This window comes from Macaca mulatta, chromosome 1, assembly GCF_049350105.2.
Source record: "Macaca mulatta isolate MMU2019108-1 chromosome 1, T2T-MMU8v2.0, whole genome shotgun sequence".
Taxonomy (NCBI): Eukaryota; Metazoa; Chordata; class Mammalia; order Primates; family Cercopithecidae; genus Macaca; species Macaca mulatta.
This window is the reverse complement of record NC_133406.1, coordinates 208,213,258-208,232,693: the sequence shown is the minus strand read 5'-3', so window position 1 is coordinate 208,232,693 and position 19,436 is coordinate 208,213,258. Positions and strand designations below refer to the sequence as shown.

Below are 19,436 nucleotides of genomic sequence, written 5' to 3'. Positions count from 1 at the left end.
TACAGGCGTGAGCCACCACACCCAGCCCAGAATTCTTTATTCTCTTAAAAATTATTGAAGACCCCAAAGAGCTTTTGTTAATATGTGTTATATCGGTTATTAACCACACTGCAAATTTGAAGTGAAAATATTTTAAAATATGTATTAATTCATTTAAAAATAACAATAGGCTGGGTGTGATGGCTCACGACTGTAATCTCAGCACTTTGGGAGGCCGAGGTGGGTGGTTCACCTGAAATTAGGAGTTAGAGAACAGCCTGGCCAACACGGTGAAACCCTATCTCTACTAAAAATACAAAAAATTAGCTGGGGATGGTGGCACAATGCTGTAATCCCTCCCAGCTACTTGGGAGGCTGAAGCATGAGAATCGCTTGAATCCAGGTGGCAAAGGTTGCAGTGAGTTGAGATCGCACTACTGCTCTCCAGCCTGGGTGACAGAGTGAGACTCCATCTAAATAACAATAATAATGATAATAATCCCATTTTATTGAACATAATTTGAGTATTTTTATTTTTTTGATTTTATTTATTTATCTTAAAGATGGAGTTTCCTGGCCAGGCGCATTGGCTTATGCCTGTAATCCCAGTACTTTGGGAGGCTGAGGTGGATGGATCACTTGAGGTCAGGAATTCGAGACCATCCTGGCCAACATGGTGAAACTCCGTCTCTACTACAAATACAAAAATTAGCCCGGCGTGGTAGTGTGTGCCTGTAGTCCCAGCTACTTGGAAGGCTGAGGCAGAAAAGTTGCTTGAACCTGGGAGGTAGAGGTTGCAGTAAGCCAAGATCATGCCACTGCACTCCAGTCTGGGCAACAGAGAAAGACTCCATCTCAAAAAAAAAAAAAAAAAAAAAAAAAAAGATGGAGCTTCCCTATGGCTAGTCATAGGCACAACCATAGTACAATATATCGTAGTACTCCTGGGCTCAAGTGCTTACCACCATCCTGGCCTTGCATATTTTTATGAAAAGTAACTACATGGTTAAAAAAATTTAGCTGGTCATGGTGGCTCATGCCTGTAACCCCAGCAACTGAAGAAGCTAAGGCAGGAGGACAGATGGAGGTCAGGCATTCAAGACTAGCCTGGACAACATAGTGTGACTCCATCTCTTAAAAAGTTTTTAAAAAACCAGGTGTCGTAGTGCATGCCTGTAGTCCCAGCTACTTGGAAGGCTGAGATGGGGAGGGCTGCCTGACCCGAGGAGCTTGGGCTGCAGTGAGCTAAGAGTACAGTGAGCTGCACTCCAGTGTGGGCAACAGAGTAAGGTCCCATCTCTAAAAAAAAATAAAAGTTATTAATAAAAAAATTAGCGAAGACTGGCACTGTTTTGCATTTTTTCAAATATTTTAAATGTCTTGCAATATATTCATTTAGTCGGAGTGCATAAATAAAATCCAACCTCACAAATATGCAGAAGGAAAATAGAGGAGCATTGTAATATCTTCTTCAAATAATTGTGGATAGGCTGGTCCAAGTGCAGTGATGTTTACAATTAATTCATTATAACCAGTTATAGATTTCTTTGTTCCTTCTCCACTCCCACTGCTTTACTTAACTAGCCTTTAAAAAAAATTATGGATAGTCTCTTTTTATATTATACCAAAACTCAAAACATGGTAGTTTTGTTTTTTTTTTTTTTTTTTTTTTTTGAGACGGAGTCTTGTTCTGTCGCCCAGGCTGGAGTGCAGTGGCGCAATCTTGGCTCACTGCAACCTCCACCTCCCTGGTTCAAGCAATTCCCCTGCCTCAGCCTCCCGAGTAGCTGGGATTACAGGCGCGTGCCACCACGCCTGGCTAATTTTTTTTTTGTATTTTTAGTAGAGACGGGGTTTCACCACATTGGCCAGACTGGTCTCAAACTCCTGACCTCAGGCAATCCACCCCTCTTGGCCTCCCAAAGTGCTGGGATTACAGACATGAGCCACAGCGCCCAGCCAAAACATGGTAGTTTTTTCAACATTAGTTGAAATGTGGAATCCATAACCATAACAATGAACTTACCATACCGTGAAATTAAAATCCATTGATCTATTATGCACTTAGAATGAATCTTTTTGTTTTCTTTTTTGAGATAGAGTCTCACTCTGTCATCCAGGTTGAAGTGCAGTGGTACAATCATAGCTCACTGCAGCCTTGACCTCCCAGGCCCAAGTAATACTTCCGCCTCAAGTCTCCCAAGTAGCAAGCACTACAGACACGCACCACCACACCTGATTAATGTTTTGTAAGAGACAGGGTTCTGCCACATTGCCCAGGCTGGTCTCGAACTTATGGGCTCAAGCCATCTGTCCCCCTTTGTTGCGGGAAGTCAGGGACCCCGAATAGAGGGACCAACTGAAGCCGCGGCAGATGAACATAAATTGTGAAGATTTCATGGACATTTATTAGTTCCCCAAATTAATACTTTTATAGTTTCTTACACCTGTCTTTACTGTAATCTCTGAACATAAATTGTGAAGATTTCATGGACACTTATCACTTCCCCAATGAACACCCTTGTGATTTCCTATGTCTGTCTTTACTCTCTTAATCCTGTCATCTTCTTTGTAAACTGAGGAGGATGAATGTCGCCTCAGGACCCTGTGATTGTATCAATTGGACAAATTGTTTGTAGAGCATGTGTGTTTCAACAATATGAAATCTGGACATCTTAAAAAAAGAACAGGGTAACAATAATGTTCAGGGAACAAGAGAGGTAACTTTGAACTGGCCGCTGGTGAGTCGGAAGGAACACAGCTATATTCCTCCTCTTTCATAAGCAAATAGGAGAAATATCGCTGAATTCTTTTTCTCAGCAAGGAACATCCCTGAGAAAGAGAATGCGCCCCAAAGGTAGGCCTATAGACGGCCCCTTTTTAAGGCGTCCCGTTTTTTATGGTCAAAGCCGAAGGGATGAAATAAGCCCCGGTCTCCGATAGTGCTCCCAGGCTTATCAGGATGAGAAAATTCTCACCTAATAAATTGTGGTCAGACAGGTTATCTGCTCTCAAACTCTGTTTCCTGATAAGACGTTATCAATGACAATGCGTGCCCGAAACTTCATTAGCAATTTTAATTTCACCTCATCCGGTGGTCCTGTGATGCTGTGATCTCGCCCTGATCTCTGTGACCCACACCCGATTCATGCACTCCCTCCCCTTTTGAAAATCCTAGTAAAGGCCGGGCGCGGTGGCTCAAGCCTGTAATCCCAGCACTTTGGGAGGCCGAGACGGGTGGATCACGAGGTCAGGAGATCGAGACCATCCTGGCTAACACGGCGAAACCCCGTCTCTACTAAAAACACAAAAAATTAGCCGGGCGAGGTGGCGGCGCCTGTGGTCCCAGCTACTCGGGAGGCTGAGGCAGGAGAATGGTGGGAACCCGGGAGGCGGAGCTTGCAGTGAGCTGAGATCTGGCCACTGCACTCCAGCCTGGGTGACAGAGCGAGACTCCGTCTCAAAAAAAAAAAAAAAAAGAAAATCCTAGTAAAAACTAGCTGGTTTTCCTGCTCGGGGAACATCACGGATCCTGCCGACACGTGATGTCTCCCCTGGACACCCAGCTTTAAGTTTCTCTCTCTTACGCTCTTTCCCTTTATTTCTCAACCCAGCCGAGACACTTAGGAAATAGAAAAGAACCCATGTTAAACATCGGGAGCGGGTTCTCCCGATACCCCTTGGCCTCCCAAAGTGCTGGGATTTAGCTCACCAGGCCTGAAAATTCTAATTGGACTTGAAACCTTGAATTTTATCATTACCAACAAATATTGTCAGCTATTTTCCTTAACGTGACAGATCACTGTTCACTTTCAAGAAAATATCTGCCCGCCGGGCGCGGTGGCCCACGCCTATAATCCCAGCACTTTGGGACGCCAAGGTGGGCGGATCACCTGAGGTCAGGAGTTCAAGACCAGCCTGGCCAACATGGTGAAACCCTGTCTCTACAAAAATACAAAAAAAAAAAAAAAAAAAAAATTAGCTGGGCGTGGAGGTGGGGCCTATAATCCCAGCTAATCAGGAGGCCAAGGCAGGAAAATCCCTTGAACCTAGAAGGCCAAGTTTGCAGTAAGCCGAGATCCTGCCACTGCCCTCCAGCCTGGGCGATAGAGCAAGCCAAATACTCAAGTCTGAATAACAATAGCATGTCTTTCATTCTTTCAAGGAAAGCGGTCCACGAAAAATGGAGCTAGTTCAGCTCACAACTCAATTACACAAGTTGTTTTTGAGACAGATTTTGCTCTTGTTGCCCAGGCTGGAGTGCAATGGAGTGATCTCAGCTCACCAAAACCTCTGCCTCCTGGGTTCAAGCAATTTTCCTGCCTCAGCCTACTGAATAGCTGGGATTACAGGGATGCGCCTCCATGCCGGGCTAATTTTGTATTTTTAGTAGAGATGGGGTTTCTCCATATTGGTCAGGCTGGCCTCGAACTCCCAACCTCAGGTGACCCGCCCGCCTCAGCCTCCCAAAGTGTTGGGATTACAGGTGTTAGCCACTGAGCCTGGCCAGTTACAGAAGTTCTTTTCCACGAGTAATCAACACTTAGCATGCCACAAAAATACTTTATACATACTTCCAATTTTGTTACACAGAATATTATGAGGACTAAACTCTGATTTTTTTTATCTTGCCCAAATTCCTATCTAAGGGGTTTGGGGAGTCATGCCCTACAAATCATAAATTCTCATCAGAAGGGTTTTATTTAACCCTATATATAGTGACTTACTTTCTAACCTGACTCAGGCATAACATTACAAGATACAAGACAAGGAAGGAAGGAAGAAAATCAAAATATTTTACCCCAAAACATGTTTCTTTGCCATATTTTGAAATGGCCAGGGCTGGGCTTGATGGTTTACACCTGTAATCCCAGCACTTTGGGAGGCCAAGGCGGGCGGAACACCTGAGATCAGGAGTTCAAGACCAGCCTGGCCAACATGGTGAAACTCCGTCTTTAATAAAAATGCAAAAATTAGCTGGGCATAGTGGCGGGCACCTGTAATCCCAGCTACTCGGGAGGCTGAGGTAGGAGAATTGCTTGAACCCAGGATACAGAGGTTGCAGTGAGCCGAGATGGTGTCACTGCACTCCAGCCTGGGCGACAGGGTGAGACTCTGTCTCAAAAAAAACAAAAAAAGAAAGAAAGAAAGAAAGAAATGGCCCGGCAAAGTTGTTCTTTGTGGGGGAGAATTTGCATCCTTAAAGAATCTCTATTAACATAGCTAGGTCTTTTTCTTGCAGACCCTCCCAATCTTAAAGATATTAACTAACATCTGAATATCTGAATAGGAAACATTTGTCATCTATTGTCTCTAAGGGCAGCCACTATAAGACTTCAAAAGAACTTTGTTCTCCACAATCTTTTATCTTAACCAGAACATTACCTTTCTATCAATTCTAGGTCTTTTTTTTTTTTTTTTTTTTGAGACGGAGTCTTACTCTGTCATCAGGCTGGAGAGCAATGGCACAATCTCGGCTTCACTGCAACTTCCGTCTCCTGGGTTCAAGCGATTCCCCTGCCTCAGCCTCCTGAGTTGCTGGGATTACAGACGCATGCCACCATGCCTGGCTAATTTTTTTGTAGTTTAGCAGAGACAGAGTTTCACCATGTTGGCCAGGATGGTCTCAATCTCCTGACCTCATGATCCGCCAGCCTCAGCCTCCCAAAGTGCTGGTATTATTACAGGCATGAGCCACAATCCCAGGTCTTTAGACAAATTCAACCCATTATCAACCCGAAAATGTTTAAATTCACTTATAGCATGGAGGCTCCCCCAACCGTCCACCCCCCTCACCCCTCGGCTTTGAGTTGTCCCACGTTTCTGGACCAAAGCAATGTATTTCTTAAACATATCTGATTAATGTCTCATGCCTCTCTGAAATGTATAAAACCAAGCTGGGCCCTGACTACCTTGGGCACACTGAGCACATGTTCTCAGGACCTCCAGAGGGCTGTGTCAGGGGCCATGGTCACTTATATTTGGCTCAGAATAAATCTCTTCAAATATTTTAGATTTCCACTATTTTGTCAACAATTAAAAAGGCACCTATTCAGAATATTAAAAGTTAAGATTTCATAACATCAACAGTTCTTACTGATTCATTAAAGATATTCTTTATTTATTTATTTATTTTTGAGACGGAGTCTTGCTCTGTCGCCCAGGCTGGAGTGCAGTGGCGCGATTTCGGCTCACTGCAACCTCTGCCTCCCAGGTTCATGCCATTCTCCTGCCTCAGCCTCCTGAGTAGCTGGGACTAAAGGCACCCGCCACCACGCCCGGCTAATTTTTTTTTTTTTTTTTGAGACGGAGCCTCCCTCTGTCGCCCAGGCTGGAGTGCAGTGGCCAGATCTCAGCTCACTACAAGCTCCGCCTCCCGGGTTTACGCCATTCTCCTGCCTCAGCCTCCCGAGTAGCTGGGACTACAGGCGCCCGCCACCTCGCCCGGCTGGTTTTTTGTACTTTTTGGTTTCACCGGGTTAGCCAGGATGGTCTCGATCTCCTGACCTCGTGATCCGCCCGTCTCGGCCTCCCAAAGTGCTGGGATTACAGGCTTGAGCCACCGCACCCGGCCTCGGCTAATTTTTTGTATTTTTAGTAGAGACGGGGTTTCACTGTGTTAGCCAGGATGGTCTCGATCTTCTGACCTCGTGATCCGCCCACCTCGGCCTCCCAAAGTGCTGGGATTACAGGCATGAGCTACCACGCCCGGCCTAAACAATTTTTTTAAAAGAATATCTTTGGCCGGGCTTGGTGGCTTACGCCTGTAATCCCAGCACTATGGGAGGCCAAGGCGGGCGGATCACGAGATCTGGAGATCAAGATCATCCTGGCCAAAATGGTGAAAACCTGGCTCTACTAAAAATGCAAAAAATTAGCTGGGCGTGGTGCAGGTGCCTGTAATCCCAGCTACTCTGTAGGCTGAGGCAGGAGAATGGCCTGAAGCCAGGAGGCAGAGCTTGCAGTGAGCCAAGATGGTGCCATTGCACTCCAGCCTAGGCAACACTGTGAGAATCTGTTTCAACGACGACAAAAAAAAAAAAAAAAATGTTTACAGATGTGAGCCACTGTACTTGGCCTTTAGTTTGTTGTTGTTGTTGTTGTTTTTTTAAGAGACGGGTTCTCACTGTCTACCAAGGTGGAGTACAGTGGCACAATCATGGCTCACTGCAGCCTTGACCTCCTGGGCTCAAGAAATCCCTCCTGCCTCAGGTAGCTGGGACTGAGGGCATGCACCACCATGCCTGGCTTTTTTTTTTGAGACTGAGTCTCACTCTGTTGCCCAGGCTGGAGTGCAGTGGTGTGATCTCAGCTCACCAAAATCCCCGCCTCCCAGGTTCAAGCAATTCTCCTGCCTCAGCCTCCCGAGTAGCTGGGACTGCAGGCATACGCCACCACACCTGACTCATTTTTGTATTTTCAGTAGAGACGGGGTTTCACTATGTTGGCCAGGCTGGTCTCGAACTCCTGACCTCATGATCCGCCCGCCTCAGCCTCCCAAAGTGTTGGAATTACAGGCATGAGCCAACATGCCCAGCCCTGGCTAATTTTTTTTTACTTTTTTTTTTCTTTTTCTATTAAAAAGATGGGGGTCTCACTAGGTTGCACGCGTTGCTCAAACTCCTAGCTTCAAGTGATCCTTCCACCTTCGCCTCCCAAAGTGTTGGGATTATAGGTGTGAGCCACTGCTCCCAGCCTAAGAATGTTCTTTTCTTTTTCCTTTTTTTTTTTTATTTGGAGTCAGGGACTCTGTCGCCCAGGTCGGGAGTATTGTGGCATGATAACAACCCACTGCAACCTTGAACTTCTGAGCTTGAGCAATCCTTCTGGCTCAGCTTCCCCAGTAGGTGGGACTACAGGACTACACACACATGCCACCACACCCAGCGGTTTTTTTTTTTTTTTTTTTTTGTAGAGATGTGTTTCACTGTGTTCCCCAGACTAATCTGGAACTCCCAGGCTCAAGAAATCCTCTGGCTTAGGCCTCCCAAAGTGTTAGGATTATAGGCATGAGCCACCTCACCCAGGTGTTTAATTTACTAACATGTACTTAAAAAAAAAAAAAAAAAAAAGAAGCAACTGGACATGGTGGCTCATGCCTATAATCCCAGCACTTGGGGAGGCTGAGGCGGGCAGACCACAAGGTCAAGAGATTGAGACCATCCTGGCCAACATGGTGAAACCCCGTCTCTACTAAAAATATAAAAATTAGCTGGGCATGGTGGCACATGCCTGTAGTCCCGGGTACACAGGAGGCTGAGGCAGGAGAATTGCTTGCACCCAGAAGCAGGAGGTTGCAATGAGCCGAGAGGGCGCCACTGCACTCTAGCCTATCAACAGAGTGAGACTTCATCTCAAAAAAAAAAAAAAAAGTCATTTTCACTGAAGAATGTCATTACGGCTAGGTGCAGTGGCTCACACCTGTAATCTCAGCACTTTGGGAGGCCAAGGCAGGAGGATTGCTTAAGGCCAGGATTTCAAGACCAGCCTAGGCAACATGGCAAGACCCCATCTCTACAAAAAATAACATAATTAGCTAGGTGTGGTGGCCAGGCATATAGATAGTAGTCCCAGCTACTCAGGAGGCTGAGGTGGGAGAACAGCTAGGAGTTCAAGTTTGCAGCAAGCCATGACAGCGCCACTATACTCCAGCCTGGTAGACAGAGGCTTTCTAGCATGCAGTTTGGTGCTGCTGTCTCTATTTGTGCTAAGGGGCCAAGAGATTTTGTTTTTGCTTTTTTTTCACAGATAGGTTCCTGCTATGTAGCTCAGGATGGAGTGCAGTGGGGGCAATTATAGCTCCAAAAGATAGAGCCCAGCCTTGCTCTGTAGCCCAGGATAGAGTGCAGTGGTGCAATTACAGCTCCAAAAGACCGAGCCCAGTCTCAAACTCCTGGATTCAAGTTATCCTCCCACCTCAGCCTCTGGAGTAGCTGGGACTACAGGATGGGGCCAGTTTTACCAGCCATTGATTTTGTACCACCAGTACAAATATCAACACAGTGAAAACAGTAACATCTCAGTATTATTATGAAAATAGTTTTGACATCACAGCCCCTTTGGAAGGGTACAGGGAAACCCAGGAATACAAAGATTACATTTTGAGAACTGCTATTATACTACTTATACAAGTATACTCAGTTTCTGAATATTAACTTATGACACGGGCACTCTTCTATAAGTACATCATACTTCAGTAAAAGATATATTTTCGCTGGGTGCAGTGGCTCATGTCTGTACTCCTAGCACTTTGGGAGGCCAAGTCGGGCAGATCACCTGAGGTCAGAAATTTGAGACCAGGCTGGCCAACATGCTGAAACTCCATCTCTACTAAAAATGAAAAAGTAGCTGGGTATGGTGTTGCACACCTGTAATCTTGGCTATTCGAGAGGCTGAAGTGGGAGGATCATTTGAGTCCAGGAGGCAGAGATTGTAGTGAGTCAAAATCGCGCCACTGCACCACTCCAGCTTGGGTGACAGAATGAGACTGTCTCAGGAAAAAAAAAAAAAAAAGATTTTTTTTCCTTGGTATCTAATTCCAGGTGACTCAATTAAAGTTTTTTAGATTTTTTTTTTTGTTTTTTATTTTTTGAGACGGAGTCTCGCTCTGTCACCCAGGCTGGAGTACAGTGGTGTGATCTCGGCTCACTGCAAGTTCCACCTCCCTGGTTCACACCATTCTCCTGCCTCAGTCTCCCGAGTAGCTGGGACTACAGGCGCCCACCACCACAACCGGCTAATTTTTTGTATTTTTAGTAGAGACGGGGTTTCACCGTGTTAGCCAAGATGGTCTTAATCTCCTGACCTCATGATCCACCTGCCTCGGCCTCCCAAAGGGCTGGGATTACAGGCATGAGCCACTGAGCCCAGCCTTCATTTTACTTTCTGAGACAGAGTCTCACTCTGTTGCCCACGCTGGACTGCAATGGTGCCATCTCGGGTCAAAGCAAACTCCAATTCCTGGGTTAAAGCAATTCTCTCCTCAGCCTCCCTAGTAGCTGGGATTACAGGCATGCACCACCACAACCATACCTATCTAATTTTTATTTTATTTTATTTATTTATTTATTGAGACAGAGTCTCAGTCTGTCACCAGGCTGCAGTGCAATGGCGTGATCTTGGCTCACTGCAACCTCTGACTCCCGGATTCAAACTGGGATTACAGGTACATGCCACCAAGCCCAGTTAATTTTTTTTGTATTTTTAGTAGAGACAGGGTTTCACCATGTTGGCCAGGATGGTCTCGATCTCCTGACCTCCCAAAGTGCTGGGATTACAGGCATGAGCCACGGTGCCTGGCCTAATTTTTATATTTTTAGTAGAAATGGCATTTCGCCATGTTGGCCAGGCTGGTCTCCAACTCTTGGCCTCAAGAGATCCACCCACCTTGGCCTCCCAAAGTGCTAGGATTACAGGTGTGAGCCACCAGGCCTGGCCACAGGTTATTCAATAAAAGTTTTCTTTTCAAATGTATAGAAACAAAATAGGAAAATTATTTTAAAATCTCAGTGGACAAGGCCTTCCCTGAGTATGACATCTTATCTTAGAAGCCATAAAAGAAAGGGTTGACTGGGCGTGGTGGCTCATGCCTGTAATCCCAGCACTTTGGGAGGCTCAGGTGGGCGATCACTTGAGGTCAGGATTTCAAGACCATCCTGGCCAACATGGTGAAACCCTGTCTCTACTAAAAAAACACAAAAATTAGCCAGGCGTGGTGGTGGGCGCCCGTAATCCCAGTCATACAGAAGGTTGAGGCAAGAGAATCACTTGAGGCCAGGCACAGTGGCTCACACCTGTAATCCCAGCACTTTGGGAGGCCGAGGTGGGTGGATCACAAGGTCAGGAGTTCAAGACCATCCTGGCTAACACGGTGAAACCCCATCTCTACTAAAAATATCAAAACATTAAACGGGCGTGGTGGCGGGCGCCTGTAGTCCCAGCAACTCAAGAGGCTGAGGCAAGAAAATGGCGTGAACCTGGGAGGCGGAGCTTGCAGTAAGCAGAGATCGCTCCACTGCACTCTAGCCTGGGCGACAGAGTAAGACTCTGTCTCAAAAAAAAAAAAAAAAGAGAATCACTTGAACCCAGGAGGCGGAGGTTGCTGTAAGCTGAGATGGTGCCACTGCACTCCAGCCTGGGAGACAGAGCAAGACACTGTCTCAAAAAAAAAAGAAAAGAAAAAAAGAAAGAGTTGGCCAGACACAGTGGCTCACGCCTGTAATCCCAGCACTTTGGGAGGCCGAGGGGGGTGGATCACCTGAGGTCAGAAGTTCAAAACCAGCCTGGTCAACATGGTGAAACCTCCTCTCTACTAAATATACAAAAATTAGGCGGGCTTGGTGGCGGGTGCCTGTAATCCCAGGTACTTGGGATCTAAGGCAGGAGAATTGCTTGAACCCAGGAGGCAAAGGTTGCAGTGAGCTGAGATCGCACCATTGCACTCCAGCTTGGGCAACAAGAGCGAAACTTCATCTCAAAAAAAAAAAAAGAAAAAAAAATTAGCCCGGTGTGGTGATGCATGTCTGTAATCCCAACTACTCAGGAGGCTGAGGCAGGAGAATTACTTGAACCTGGGAGGCGGAGGTTGCAGTGACTGGAGATCGTGCCACTGCACTCCAGCCTGGATGACAAAGCGAGACTCCGTCTCAAAAAAAAAAAAAAAAAAAGAAAGGCTTAATGCAGGGGGTCCCCAACCCCCAGGCTGGTACCAGTTGGTGGCCTGTTAGGATCCAGGCAGCACAGCAGGACATGAGCTCACAAAGTTTCTTCTATATTTACAACCACTCCCCATTGCCTACATTACTGCCTGAGCTCCACCTTCTTTTGGATCAGGCGCAGCATTAGATTCTCATAGGAGCTTGAACACTATTGTGAACTGCACATTGGAGGGATCTAGGTTGTGTGCTCCCTATGAGAATCTAAAGCCTGATGATCTGTCACCCCCATATGGGACCACCTAGTTGCAAGAAAACAAGCTCAGGGCTCCCACTGATTCTGTATTACAGTGGGCTGTATAATTATTTCATTATATATTACAATGTAATAAAACTGAAATAAAATGCACAATAATGTAATGCACTTGAATCATCCTGAAACCATACTCCCCTACAACGCCCATTGGTGGAAAAACTGACTTCCGTGAAACCAGTCCCTGGTGCCAAAAAAGTTGGGGACCACAGGTTAATGAGCTGCACTGCATAACAATACTATCTGCCTAGTAAGAAAAACTAGTAACCCAAGAGAAAAAAAAATAACCCAAGAGAAAAAAGGGCTAAGAATATTAACATACACACCCCAGTATGGGAAATACAAATAGCTTCCAAAACACTATAATATGTTCAACTTCACTTACAATAAGAAAAATACAGTGAGTATACTTTACAAATTGGAAAAGGCCAAAAAGTATGGTAACGGTAAAAGTGGGAGGAAAGAGGCACATTCACACAATACTAGTGAAAGTATAAATTGGTACAACTTCTATAGAGAGCAATTTGGCAATAACTGTCTAAGTTAAAATATCCTTTTAAAAAACGTATGAGTCTTAGCAACGGAAACAAAAAAAACGCACATATCCTTTGGCAAAGCAATTTAACTTGGAGAACTTGATTCTACAGATTCACTTGCACATGTACAAAACAATGGATGTACAAGTGTATTCACTGCTGCACTGTTTCTAATACCACAAGAGTAAAAATAGCCTAAACATCCATCAACTGAAAACTGGTTAAAGTAAATGCTAGAACATCTAGGTATGTACATGTAAGAAAAAGGTAACGATGACTGCCCTATAGAGGGGAACTAGGTGGTTGGGGATGGGGGCTGCCAGAGTTACTTTTCACTGCGTTACGTCACACTTTCTGAATTTCGAATCAATATATATGACTTATTAAAAATAATTGTTTTTTTTGAGACAGAGTCAGGCTCTGTGGCCCAGATCTGTCACCCAGGCTGGAGTGCAATGGCGCAACCTCAGCTCATGGCAACCTCCACCTCCCGGGTTCAAGCAATTCTCCTGCCTCAGCCTCCCAAGTAGCTGGGATTACAGGCGCCCACCAACATGCCCATCTAATTTTTGCATTTTTAGTACAGATGCGGTTTCACCATGTTGGCCAGGCCAGGCTGGTCTCAAACTCCTGACCTCAGGTGATCCACCCGCCTCAACCTCCCAAAGTGCTGGGATTACAGGCGTGAGCCACAGCATCCAATCTTTTTTTTGGGGGGGGGCGGGGACAGTATCCCTCTGTTGCCCAGGCCGGAGTGCAGTGCTGTGATCTCAGCTCATTGCAACCTCCACCTCCTGGGTTCAAGCAATTCTTCTGCCTCAGCCTCCCGAGTAGCTGGGATTACAGGCGCCCACCATCATGCCCAGCTAATTTTTGCATTTTTAGTAGAGACGGGGTTTCACCACGTTGGCCAGACTGGTCTGGAACTCTGACCTCAGGGGATCCACTCATGTCGGTTTCCCAAAGTGCTGGGATTATAGGTGTGAGCCACTGCGCCCGGCCTATATTTTAAAATTGTTTTTAAGTGAGAGAAGGGGATATGCTAGGAGGTATGCCAGGTCCAGAAAGCACAGAGCCTAGAATACTATGGTAAATAAGTAGATTTTACAGAGAGGACAATGAGAAATTAATGAAAGTTTTTAAGCAGATAAATAAAAGTCAGATTTGTGCTCCCCAAACCACAGCTACCTTTAGGGATGACAGCTTAACGTTTAATATAGAATTTAAGAGACGAAGATAGGTTATGTGATTTGCCTAAAGTCACTAAGCGAATAAATGGCAAAACCAGATGGGCGCTGCAGCGCGGGCTATGATCTCTTCATTGCACTCCAGCCTGGACGACAGAGCGAGACCCCATCTCTAAAAACATATATATATATGTATTTTTTTTTTGAGACAGTTTCGCTCGTTGCCCAGGCTGTAGTGCAATGGGACGATCTCGGCTCACCGCAACCTCCGCCTCCCAGGTTCAAGCGATTCTCCTGCCTCAGTCTCCCGAGTAGCTGGGATTACAGGCATGCGCCACCACGCCCAGCTAATTTTTTATTTTTAGTAGAGACGGGTTTTTTCCATGTTCGTCAGGCTGATCTTGAACTTCCAAACTCAGGTGATCCGCCCGCCTCGGCCTCCCAAAGTGCTGGGATTACAGGCGTGAGCCACCGCGCCCGACGTAAAATAATCATTTTTAAAAATCACAATCATAAATGGCAAAACCAGGTCTTTTTGCTAATATGATCGAGGTGAAACATCAAGTTAGAAATCCCCTAATTAGCTTTCCGAGTCCTCTAACCTGGCACACTCTTATCTCACCGTTGGGAAATACATGGGAGTAACAACCCTGCAAACGCCTGAAAATATGGTTATCTTTAGAATTTACGAAGATAAATGTGATTAGGCACATGTGAAAGAAGTTCAAGAGACTGTAAATGAGAGAGGCCAGGTTTCGCGACTATTAAACCAGGTGGCTTTTTCCTTCAGCATCCCCAGGACAAGTACGAATGAGACTATAACACCCGGCACAAATGGGATCACGCTTGAAGTACCTATGGGGCAAAGGAGAAAGAGTAGCAGGAAGCTGCGGGTAAGGAGAGAGGATGCCTGTGTGCTCACATCTAAAGAGAGAAGTAAGCCACCTACTCACACTCGTACTTCCTATTGACTGGCGGATACTTGGCCTTGATCGCCTTCTGTTCCTCAGTCAAATTGTAATCTCTAACATCTTCCTCCTCCTGCGCCATCACTGCAGGATTAGACACTCTACTTCCGCCCTTCATCCGCCGGACTTCGGCCCGCAGTTACTACTTCCGCTCTAGACCCCGCCCCTGAGCACACACCCCTAAAGAACCACAGTCCGTTCTCGGAGTTGGCCGCTAACCTGCTTTAGTCCCGACCCTGTTGCTTGGATCACATGTTTAAAAGGCCAAAACCCCATCTTCTGCCCTCCCTTCATTACTAGTTCCTTCTCAAGACTAAGGGAAAACGTTGAAGGGCACCTTGAATGAAACCCCTCTGGCTCTGAGTGGCGAGGTTCTTTTCCCCGCCTCACCCCCAAAATTTATAATTAGACCCGAAGTCATTCTATATTTTTCATCTCAGTACTCTGAAAGGGTTGTAAGCTTAACAGCCTTCAAGAAAATGGCTGCCCTCGGGCCGCGGGAGTGTGTGGACTAAACCTCTCTCACGTGACCCTGGCCGGGCGCAGTCCCGTCAACGCTGTCGCGCGCAGTCGCTAGAAGTCGGCGGCGGGAGGTGTTGGGGGAGGGGCGGAGCGCGCGCCTCGGTCCCCGCGGAAAGCTACTCCGCGCGTCTGGATAGGTCGCAAGCGCGGCTTCCCCGCCCTTCCCGCCGTTAGGAGCGCTCCGATTGGCTGATGTTGGCGCGAAGGTGCGCGAGTCGGCCCTCGCGCTGGGGGCGCAGGAAACAATAGAGGCCGCGCGCGCAGAGCGAGCGCCTGCTGCCTCCCCGCCCCTCCCGGAACGCTCGACCCTAGGGTTCCCCCGGCTCGTCTGCCCGCCATGGCCGACAAGGAAGGTGAGGGTTCCGGGGCCGCCCCAGGAGGGCAGCGGGTGCCGGGGCTGAGCCGCGGCCTCGACACGGCCTAACAGTGAGGGCAGGCCCGAGTTTGCCGAGTGCAGTTCCCGGTACCGAAGGCGTGAAGAGGGAACTCCCCGCGGGGCGGGCTAACGGCTCGCGGGTTCCCTGGGACCGACGTCCGTCGCCGCTGGCGAAGCTGGCGGTGGGGCTCCCGGCGGTTGTTTGTTCCTCCTCCTGCCCTCGATATCGGTCTCTCGGCCTCTGTCCCGAGCCTCGGGACACCGCTTTCTACCCACAAGGCTCGGAGCTCGGGCCTTCTAGTCGGGCTTGTGAGTTTCAGCGCGCGCGAGCGTGCTCCGAAGGCCTGGCCCGGTGGCGTGGAACGGGTAACGGAGTGTTTGGCGGGGATGCCCCGAGGAGTTCTGGCGCCGCGAAGGTGGAGAGGAGTGTGGGTACCTCTGCCGTGGGGATTTAGACAAATCACCTCCATTTCAGAGTGAGGTTGTAGGAGTCATGCTGGTAGCTTTGCAGAGGATTACCCAGTTTCCGTTTGTTTGCTAACTTAATTTGTTTTAAAAATTTTTAGCAGCGTTCGACGACGCAGTGGAAGAACGAGTGATCAACGAGGAATACAAAATATGGAAAAAGAACACCCCTTTTCTTTATGATTTGGTGATGACCCATGCTCTGGAGTGGCCCAGCCTAACTGCCCAGTGGCTTCCAGATGTAACAAGGTGACATGACTCTACTGAACGTTATTTTGATGTGTCTTCAGTGTAGATTTCTCATACTGATTTTCTGTTTTCCGCTCTTCAGTCACCCGGAGAAGGCATGTGATCAAAACCTCTTTGTGACATTTTTTCTAGGCCACAGAGGCAAAATAACAAAATGATTTTGTAATTTACCTGACAAGAGAAAACATTGGCGTTTTCTTTCTCTGATACTGAATTGAATGGCTGTAGCTGATGATAATACCTGTAATAATAATAGCTGTACCAAATAATAGTACAAAACTTGTCAACTTTCAAAAACTATTATGGCCAGGAGCAGTGGCTCACCCTTGCAATCCGAGCACCTTGGGAGGCCCAGGCAGGAGGCTTACTTGAGGCCAGGAGTTGGAGACCAGCCCTGGGAGCATAGACCCCCGTCTCTACCGCCCCCCACCCCATAAAAGAAAAAAGTATTACCATGAGTCCAGTCCTTACAACAAAACTTTTTTTTTTTTTTTCTTTTTGAGACGGAGTCTCACTCTGTTGCCCAGGCTGGAGTGCAGTGGCGCGAGCTTGGCTCACTGCAGCCTCTGCCTCGCAGATTCCAGCGATTTTCCTGCCTCAGCCCTCCCAAATAGCTGGGATTACAGGCACCTGCCACCACGCCTGGCTAATTTTTTTGTATTTTAAGTAGAGACGCAATTTCACCATGTTGGACAGGCTGGTCTCCAACCCCCTAACCTGTGGTGATCCGCCCGCCTCTGCCTCCCAAAGTGCTGGGATTACAGGCGTGAGCCACTGAATCTGGTCTCAACAAAACTTAGTTTGAATTCTCATAGTATGTCATGGTACCTGCCTTCAGGGAGCACATTGTCTAGTTGAAGTGGCAGATAACAAACTAATAATTATAATTATATATGATGACAGCAGTTGTAGAGAGATAATTAGGGTACCTAGAAAACACCTGAAAGTGGAATGGTTTTCTTATAAGGGGTTTGGGCATAGTGAGCGCTATAAAGATTAATCCCATGTTTTTTACATGCAGCTTATCTCTAATAGAGGGGATAAAATATTTAGTTTGCATTTATTGGGCTGTATTAGGTGCCACATTTCAGGGGATCCAAATTAGTTATAATTAGCATAAAAGTGGCACAGAAAATTATCAGAGGGAGGAAAATTTGCCCAATTGGAGTATCAGGAAAGGCTTCTAGGAAGAAATGACAATGCAGAAAACAAAGAGGAAGAAATTTAGATGATACTAACATAAAGTTTTAACAAGACCATTGCGCCATTTGAAATAACGGATTTTCTGTTACAAAACTACCTGAGTTTTCCGAATAACATTCAAAAGCGATTGTGTGCTAAGTAAGTAAATTCCTTCAGAACTCAGATCTTTAAAAGTCAAGATAATTGCAAAATGTTATTAGACTATGATGCAGCTCAACAAATAATAGAAATTTGGCAGAAATTATACTAGTAATCTAAGAATGAGGCTGCTACCTTTACAGTGGCATAAAGAAAACTAGAGAAATCTGTCCTAGGGATGTTACACAAAACCATAGTAAAAGACTAGAAATTTGGAGTTAGAAGCTTTTGGTTTTTTTTTTTACAGTTAAATGTTTTTACCACTGCCCAACAATGCAAGAAACAGTTTTACTACATTTTTGCTCCAACAACAGTTGGAGTAAAACTCATTTGTTTGTTTTTTTGAGACAGTCTCACTGTTGCCCAGGCCGCGATCTCCGCTCACTGCAAGCTCCGCCTCCCGGGTTCACGCCATTCTCCTGCCTCAACCTCCCAAGTAGCTGGGACTACAGGCGCCCGCCACTATGCCCGGCTAATTTTTTGTATTTTTAATAGAGATGGGGTTTCACCGTGTTAGCCAGGATGGTCTTGATCTCCTGACCTCGTGATCCACCCGCCTCGGCCTCCTAAAGTGCTGGGATTACAGGCGTGAGCCACTATGCCCAGCCTAGAAGCTTCTTTATCATGACCAGGAGTTCCCACATTCAATTGATCATCAGAATTGCTTGGGGGAATTCAGGATAATTGGAATCATTTCTGTCAAGAGTTTTCAGTGGTAATTCAAACCATTTGAGAGCTTGTGAGCTGGGCATGGTGGCTCACACGTGTGGCTCACACGTGTAATCCCAGCACTTTGGGAGGCTGAGGCAGGCAGATTGCTTTAGGCCAGGAGTTCAAGACTAGCCTGGGCAACATGGTGAAAATCCCGTCTCTACTAAAGTTACACATATTATCCGGGCATGGTGGTGTGTACCTGTAGTCCCAGCTCCTCGGCGGGGGCTGAGGCAGGAGGATCACCTGAGCCTTGGGAGGTCAAGGCTGCATTGAGCTGTGATCCTACTACTGCACTCCAGCCTGAGCTACGGAGTGCCACCCGGTCTCAAAGACCTTGTGGCAGAGTACTTAATGAGAAATGTACTTGAATGGCGATTCCAGATTTACTATAGTCATATGCTAAATTGTGCTTATTGGACTAGTGGATCACAAATATTGGCCACCCCATACCTACTAAACATTCTAGAACCACTACTCTTCAGAAACTTCCCAATAGAATGACTAGCTAGGTTTCGAAAGCAAGAATTAAAGACTTAATTCCCCAAAGCTGAAATCTGTGCTGTCATCTTAGTAGTTTTCTGCATTAGCAAATCTATATAAATGTGAGAATTGGTTTTTTGTTGTTTTGACACGAAGGACGGAGTTTCACTCTTGTTACCCATACTGTAGTGGAGTGGCATGATCTCAGATCACTGCAACCTCCGCCTCCCGGGTTCAAGTGATTCTCCTCCCCCGGTCTCCCAAGTAGCTGGGATTACAGGCACCCGCCACCATGCCCAGCTAATTTTTTGTATTTTTAGTAGAGGGGGTTTCACCATGTTGTCCAGGCTGGTCTCAAATTCCTGACCTCGGGTGATCCACCTGCCTCAGCCTCCAAGAGTGCTGTGATTACAGGCGTGAGCCACTGCACCTGGCCGAAAATTGTTTTGAGACAGGATCTTGCTCTGTTGCGCAGACTGGGTTGCAGTGGCACAATCAGAGTTCCCTGCAGCCTTGACCTTCTGGGCCAGGGGATCCTTCTGCCTCAGCCTCTGGAATAGTTGAGACTACAGGCACACGCTACCACGCCTAGCTAATTTTTGAAAAATTTTTTGCTATGTTGCCCAGGCTGTTCTTTAACTTCTGGGCTCTA

The 19,436-nt window shown here is 46.6% G+C and overlaps 2 protein-coding genes across 12 annotated transcripts in view; one reads left to right on the top strand and one right to left on the bottom strand.

Moving 5' to 3' along the window:
* Positions 1–14,767, bottom strand: part of ZBTB8OS (zinc finger and BTB domain containing 8 opposite strand) — a 46,421-nt gene extending 31,654 nt beyond the window's left edge. For 5 of the 6 annotated variants that reach the window (XR_013404358.1, XM_077964550.1, XM_077964568.1 and 2 more), the window contains exon 1: positions 14,623–14,767. Coding sequence is in view for 5 of the 6 variants with exons in the window: in XM_077964550.1 (XP_077820676.1) it covers positions 14,623–14,755 (133 nt within the window). In the remaining variant the exon portion in view is untranslated. The remainder of the gene's footprint in view (positions 1–14,622) is intronic. The other variant, XM_015134520.3, reaches the window with a different exon arrangement.
* Positions 14,768–15,358: 591 nt separating this feature from the next.
* RBBP4 (RB binding protein 4, chromatin remodeling factor) overlaps positions 15,359–19,436 on the top strand; it is a 29,951-nt gene continuing 25,873 nt past the window's right edge. For 2 of the 6 annotated variants that reach the window (XM_077987632.1, XM_077987585.1), the window contains exons 1-2: positions 15,400–15,512; positions 16,105–16,249. In XM_077987632.1, coding sequence (XP_077843758.1) covers positions 15,497–15,512; positions 16,105–16,249 — 161 coding nt within the window. In that variant the 5' untranslated portion in view covers positions 15,400–15,496. 6 annotated transcript variants of the gene reach the window in all.